We start from the raw sequence: 6,934 nt of genomic DNA, 5'->3' as shown, positions 1-6,934 counted from the left end.
GTGCCAGCAGTGCGCAATTGCGCACGCGCGCAGCTTAGAGGGAACATTGCTTACGAGGACATTATACTCCCACTCTTCTATTGAAATTTAAAACTAATGTCGTCACATGTGGATATCAGGACCTTCTAGAGTTAAATCAGGTAAAAAGATAATTCTTTGTTTTTATATTTATCAGGTCCCAATCAGTCCAAATAGCAAAGAGAAATTAAAAATGCATGCCATGAAAGAGTTCAGGTCTTAGGAGGTTAAAGAAGGCTTCACCTGCTTCCTCATTCGCAAGGGGTCAACACGTTTTGTTTTTTTGAAACCCTTGAAAGTCTCAACCATGAAATAATTTCCAGAAAATGGACATATTTGAGCCTTCTGACAATTTAAATTGTAAACCATTCTCTATATTATCATGTGAGTCACACTGATAATATAGAGGTCTGTGCCAAATATGATGTGCTTGGTGTTAACAAGGAATTTGTGTCTCCTTCCAAGATCATGTTAATGGGTGTTTCACTCGTTAGGTGAAACTACTACCACTGTGGATCTTTAAAATATCCTTTTTACTTTCCACACATACTCACACATAATCAGTCTAACTGTAATTGTACAAGCAATTTGTTAAACGAGTTGACAGTATTTTGGCAGTATTTGAAGTCATTAAAGTCCCAAAATTAAAAAGAAAAATAATACACTGTCTCCCAATAAAGGTTGGGAAATTAAATGAAGTGTCTTATGAGTGTGTGTGAGATTTAGGCCCATTTGAAGTTCATTAACTCCAAATTGGAAACAAAAGTACCTGTGAACAGAGCAGCTCACCCGTATAAAACAAGTAAGCAGCACGGCATGAAACTCAGTCTTAACCTTAGCTTCAAGGCTCTCACTGACTGCCAGTTTTATGCTTTAACTTTTAATCCCAAATGGAAATTATGAGGAGTAAGGAAAATCTGCTGCTGCCAAGAAAAAAGTGATTAAGGCAACGTGCTTCTTTAAAAGCTTGAAAGAAATGCTTTGACATAGCAGTTAAAGTCTAATGAATAGACGAAGTAGTAGTCCAGTCAGTGTTCAAAGAAACATTGACTGGACTTACAGTAAAAAAAGATTTCAGATCTATAAACGCAACAACAAGAGCTCCAGTGGTTTCCACACACACTGTTTGCAAGTGATTGTGCAATAAAAAGCAAATTAACTTGTTTTCATAGCTAAATGTTTGAGGTTGCACTGCAGTGATGCAACGGGGTAAAACTAGTTGGCGTGCAATCATAACAAGAAGATAAATGAAGAACAGGACACATAATGTAACTGGTAGACAAATAATAGCAAATCCAGTGTAGAGCCAACCCCTTTCTCCTCCTGATGCCACCCTCTCCTCCCTGCAGATTCCTCCCTCTTCTTTCACTTCCTCCTTTTTCTTTATGCAGACAGCCCCGTACGCCCCTCCCCCTTCTTTTCCGTGTCTTTCATGCTTTTCTTTTCATTTTTTTTTTTTGCTTCCCCCCTCAGATTCAGCCTCCTCCTTTGTGCATAACTTTGTATTGTGTTTATGCCCCTCCCTCTTTTACTACTTTTAACACTTTTTTTCTGTTCCTGTTTAATAATGTTAAAGTTCAATTAAAGAAAAAGTGCAGTTTTGGTCCCCCTTCTCTCACATTTCTCACGCCACGCCCATGATTTCTTTATTTCCACCCTCAGAACTGAAAAACCTGCAGAAACTTCCTGCCTGTCTCCCCTCTCTGAGCTTCACTGTACCCTCCTCCACTTCCCCCTCTGACCTCTCCTCCCCTCTCTCTCTTCAGTTCAGCTTCTCTCTCTTCCTGCACTCACTCTGTCGTTGGCGTTCGCGTTGACTGGCCAGAGTCCGCGAGCTGAACACCCTCCACTTTATTTGATCCGCTACTTTCCTCTGCTTTCTCTGCTCTTTTTTTTAAAACTCTCTCCCATCTCTTCAGCTCACCCATTCATCTCTGTCCTGCCCTCGGGGGTAAGTAGCCTAGAAAATATTTAACAGTTGACTGAGTGTGCTTAGGCACTCACTCACACACCCACACACACACACATATTTGAGTATAATGCATTTTCTGCAAAGAAATATCCAAAGCGTGCTACAGGCAATCGTGCTTCCCACACATTTGTGTTTTAGTGTTTGTAAAGTATCTGATAGAAATGAAAGAAATTTGATTTTTTTTCCCCTGGTTTCTTCCTCCAATGGTTGAGTGTCTTTTTCTCTTTTTTTGTGGGGATGTCCGTTACCTTGGACCTGCATAGTTTCTGTCATTCCTCTGAAAGTCTGGATTTCATTAACACGCTCTGAGTGAGATAAGTTTAGCGTGTTTCACCCACAAACGGAGTTTAAGTCAGTTCATTACGTATCAAACACTTTGGATCATTTCACGGTTTCATTCAATAAAAAGACTTTTACATTTCTTCGTGTACTTCAACACTTCCTGCTTTCAACATGAAATGCAACTTCTGGTTTTTTTTTTAAAGACTTGACAGCCCACCAGCCTCTGGTTCCTCTCCTACTACTTCCTGATCTCCTTCTAACATCTGATTGGTCATGGCGTACCACAGCTTCCTGCTGGAACCAATTAGCTGCCATGCCTGGAACAAAGATCGATCCCGTAAGTCTGCCCACCCTCTCTGATTGGTCACTCTTTTGCTCTTCAGTGACTTCCAGTGGTCTCATCTTTGAGCTGAGCACAACATCATGGGTGCATATTGCTCTGACTACAGTCTGTGACAGATGGTGTAATAGCCCAAGGTTTGCGACTGGCTCCCAGGTGGGAGAAGGTATTTCCTGTTTCCTGTAACAGTGGCGGCGGCGTCTGTAGGCCTCTCTGAGTGGTTCTTACTCTCCGTTAGCTGGAGGAAACCAGAGCCTTATATGGATGTTTTTCAACAGTACTTTGGTTTCTGGGCAAAGCGGATGTAAGAGACGCTTTAACCAGGCTGTTCGAGTTTCACTCAGGTTTGCAAAATGAACAGTTTAGTCATTCTGTGAAAAAAAAAAAAGCACACCGAAGTAAGCCACACTGCTGTTCTAGGACAAACACTGCTTCACTGACTCATCTGCTGACTAAAACATGCAGCCTTTGCTACAACGTTACAAAAAACAAAGATCGCAGGTCTTGTGCGCCTTCTATTTAAAGATGCTGTGTGTCTGTGTGCTGCCTCCAGGCTCATACATACAGTGTTTTTTTGTTTTTTTTCTCTCTTCTCATGTGCCCACTCAGCTCTTCTGTGTTACTCCCCACTGAGCAGCCCGCTGTAAAGCTTCTCGTGTCAGTCACGCTGTACTTTGTCCATGATGAATATTGTGTTCGTACGGTTGACCATCTGTGCTGATATGGTTTGAAACACAAACTTCTTTGTTTCCGCCACAGAGATTGCCCTGTGTCCCAACAACCACGAGGTCCACATCTATAAGAAAGATGGGACCAAGTGGACCAAAATCCATGAGCTAAAGGAACACAATGGGCAGGTGACAGGTGAGACACAGCAACACTAAAACTAGTTAGGGACTTTCTGACATTGCCTTGTTTCCCAAAGGGTCGGATCCGCATGTTTGTTTGGTCTTGGAAGCAGCACTGGCTTGAGACAAACTGAAGTTTGGTTTGCATGTAAGACGAACGTATTAACCCCTAAACCTCAGAGCCACTACTCAAGTTCACCAATTCTGAAAGTGAAAATACAAGATTTTGTAGAATACTTTAGGTTTTTCTGTGACATCGAGCACAAGTTTCCATCATTTTTTGGGATCTGCCTAAATCGATATCAAGGAAATGGCCATCCAGTTTTCCAGTATTGCTAAATCTGTGGTTGCCTTATCCAGTGGTACAAAATAAATCAAGCTGTAGGAACATTTCCCCACCTCTATGTGATTATTAATGCTCATATTGCTTAATGTCAAGCATCAGATCAGCCATTCCCAAAGTCAAGAGTGCTGCGGCCTCCTTAAAAACCAGGAAATACCACAATCTTTAATCTTTAGTCTAATCAAAATACAAGAGGAAGTGATGTACTTCCTTGAAAATTTTATTCAAAAAACACAAAGAACACAGGCTGTTGTCTATAAATCGCTAATGCTACCCAGTCATATAGAAAGCATTTAGGCTAATGTGTGACCCACCTGCTACTGGGACACAAACTTCAAAACAAGAGCAGATAAATATATATAAATGTACATACTTGTGAGTAATTTTTACGTGAATTTCTGGTGTAACTGCAGCCCACCTGCAGTACCTTCACACTCCACCAGGGGCGACTTAGATTAGCAGAGGTGACAGCTAGCACATAGCTACCAGCTAACACCTGCCCCTATCAAAGTGCCCATGCCCATAATAATGGATTACTTTAAGCTTTAACACAAACTAAGTAAGTGAGTTATATGAAAGGTGCGGCTCAATACTTTTGTTGTAGTGTAGGCTCCTACTGAGACTTCACTGGTTTCACAATTTCCTGTCATTGTCTTAAGCTACTCTAATCAGCTGCTGGCTATGTAGATTGCCAGTAAGTATAAAGACATCAAAGTAGATCCCAGTCACTGCACAGTTACTTTTATCTCTTTGAAGATAAAGAAAAAAGACTCTATAGATTTTTAGTCAATTATTTATTTTGGATGCATTTGAGACGTTGATAATAGCATAGCTCTTCTTCCTTTTCTGCCTATTTGATGTAATATAGAGAAGTGAGTGGAAATGTGTTCCTGAGAGTTTTTAAAAAAAAATCTCGCAGGTATCGATTGGGCTCCGGAAAGTAACCGCATAGTTACCTGTGGAGCGGACCGTAACGCCTACGTGTGGACCCTGAAAGAGGGAACGTGGAAGCCCACCCTGGTCATCCTCAGGATCAACCGTGCCGCTCGCTGTGTGAAATGGTCACCTAAAGAGAACAAATTTGCTGTTGGCAGCGGCTCTCGTCTCATCTCCGTCTGCTATTTTGAGCAGGAAAACGACTGGTGAGCGAATTCACTAATATATGCAGAAAGCTTTATTTGAATACTAAGAAGCGCCCTTGGAGAGAGTTTAGCAACCATCTCTTGTTATCTGCAGGTGGGTGTGTAAGCACATTAAGAAGCCGATCCGCTCTACAATCCTGAGTTTGGACTGGCACCCCAACAACGCCCTTCTGGCTGCTGGATCCTGCGATTTCAAATGCAGGTATGTCACAGACAGGCTTAGCTTTCAGCTTTATTAAAATTACTTCGTGTACAGCCCAACACTGATGCTACTCCTAGATATATAAAAAAGGAAAGTCCTCATACAGTCCATGATATATGGCATGTGGGTTTCAAAATAACAATATATCTCCACCCTCACTCTCACAGAGTGTTTTCAGCCTACATAAAGGAGGTGGAGGAGAAGCCTGGGCCCACTCCCTGGGGTAGCAAGATGCCCTTTGGGGAGTTGCTCTTTGAGTCCGGAGGGTCTCCAGCAGCAGCTCAGACTTCAGGAGCAAGCGGCGGCTGGGTGCACAGCGTGTGCTTCTCGCACTCTGGCAACCGCCTGGCCTGGACCTCCCATGACTCAACTCTTTGTGTGTCCGAGGGCGGCAAGAACGGCACGTAAGTGAAGGCAGAGCAGTGTAGCTGGGCGTGTTGTGTGTTTACATTGCTTTGTGTGCTCCACTCTGACTTTTTGCTACAACTTCCACAGGTTGACCAGTCTCAGCTCGGAGACACTTCCTCTGCTGTGTGTCACCTTCATTACTGAGAACAGCTTGGTAGCAGCTGTGAGTATTCATTTATTCAGCACACACAACAGTTCCTTTAATTTAATTTAAAGTAATTTTATAATTTTATATCCCAAACTTTTCTGGCCCAGTGTCTCCATATAAATAATGTAAATAAATGAATAAATAGCGCTTTCTGGCTGTATCTATTCTAGCATCCAGAATAACAAACAAGAGTCTAGTCTCTCATATTTCCAACCTGATATTGTAATATCTCCTTTTGTATGTCTTTTCCTCTAGGGCCATGATTGTTACCCGGTGCTGTTTGTGTATGACGGTGCCAAAGGCAGCTTGACATTTGGTGGCAAACTGGATGTTCCTAAGCAGGCGGCCCAAAAGGGCATCAGCGCCAGGGAGCGTTTTCAGAACCTGGACCGTCGAGCCTCGGAGACCCAGAACACCGACAAGGACCTGAACACTCTCCACAAGAACAGCATCAGGTCAGGAGAAAACAAATGCTTCGTATCCATGAAAATTAAAACCCCCAAAAAGCGAGTGGTGATGTGTGGTTGGGTATGAGAGGGGATTTGGTTAAAGTGATATTTTTTTTAAATATAGCTATGAAAACCCTAAAACAAATGATATGTTACTACTTGGCTTTCTCACGTCTCAAACAATATTTCAGCCAAATCTCTGTGCTGGAAGGAGGAAGAAACCAGTGCACCAAATTCTGCACCACTGGTATGGATGGAGGAATGGGCATTTGGGATGTCAAGGTAACACACAGACAGACACAGACATGCAGGATTGCCAGGTATTGACTACCACAGTGATTTCACATGTCTGTCAATTTCTTTTCAGTCTCTGGAGTCTGCCATGAAGGACTTGAAGATAGTCTAAACTGAAGTTTACATTTCTCCGACCAAAGTTGCTCCCGGAGTTATGGAGAAAAACTGCTGCCTTATTACCCAAAGCTTCTTGGCCTTATTTTAATCAGGTATATTTTTTATATATGCAGGTTCAACGAGCAGACTTCAGTTCAAACAGTGTTTGCGATCTCTCTGAAGCTTTATGCTGAGCTTGTTACATTCAGTGCTGTATACAGAGGGACTGACCACATGTCTGCAAACGGTACTTAATGACTTAGATTAGAGCTCAGCCTGAGCTGACTGCTTAAAGCAGGCATTTTCTATTAATCAGAATGAAATGCTGCAATAATTGTTAAACGCTTATGCTGGTCATAATATGCATTTAATAAAAGATTACTGTTAAAGTG

The 6,934-nt window shown here is 42.2% G+C and overlaps 1 protein-coding gene across 3 annotated transcripts; it reads left to right on the top strand.

The window, feature by feature from the left end:
• On the top strand, window positions 1-6,934 carry arpc1b (actin related protein 2/3 complex, subunit 1B). 3 transcript variants are annotated; one of them, XM_026171567.2, is made up of 10 exons: window positions 1-140; window positions 2,476-2,609; window positions 3,372-3,476; window positions 4,723-4,945; window positions 5,040-5,147; window positions 5,315-5,551; window positions 5,643-5,718; window positions 5,959-6,158; window positions 6,344-6,434; window positions 6,520-6,934. In XM_026171567.2, exons 2-10 carry the CDS (start codon window positions 2,546-2,548, stop codon window positions 6,556-6,558), a joined length of 1,143 nt encoding a protein of 380 aa, XP_026027352.1. In that variant the 5' UTR covers window positions 1-140; window positions 2,476-2,545; the 3' UTR covers window positions 6,559-6,934. The 3 variants fall into 3 exon arrangements, with proteins under 3 accessions (XP_026027352.1, XP_026027351.1, XP_080159219.1); XM_026171566.2 differs by lacking the exon at window positions 1-140 and adding an exon at window positions 1,694-1,969; XM_080303093.1 differs by lacking the exons at window positions 1-140; window positions 3,372-3,476 and adding an exon at window positions 1,775-1,969.

This window comes from Astatotilapia calliptera, chromosome 6 (genome assembly GCF_964374335.1).
Source record: "Astatotilapia calliptera chromosome 6, fAstCal68.1, whole genome shotgun sequence".
Classification (NCBI taxonomy): domain Eukaryota; kingdom Metazoa; phylum Chordata; class Actinopteri; order Cichliformes; family Cichlidae; genus Astatotilapia; species Astatotilapia calliptera.
The sequence above is the reverse complement of the archived record's forward strand: the minus strand, read 5'-3'. Positions and strand labels throughout refer to the sequence as shown.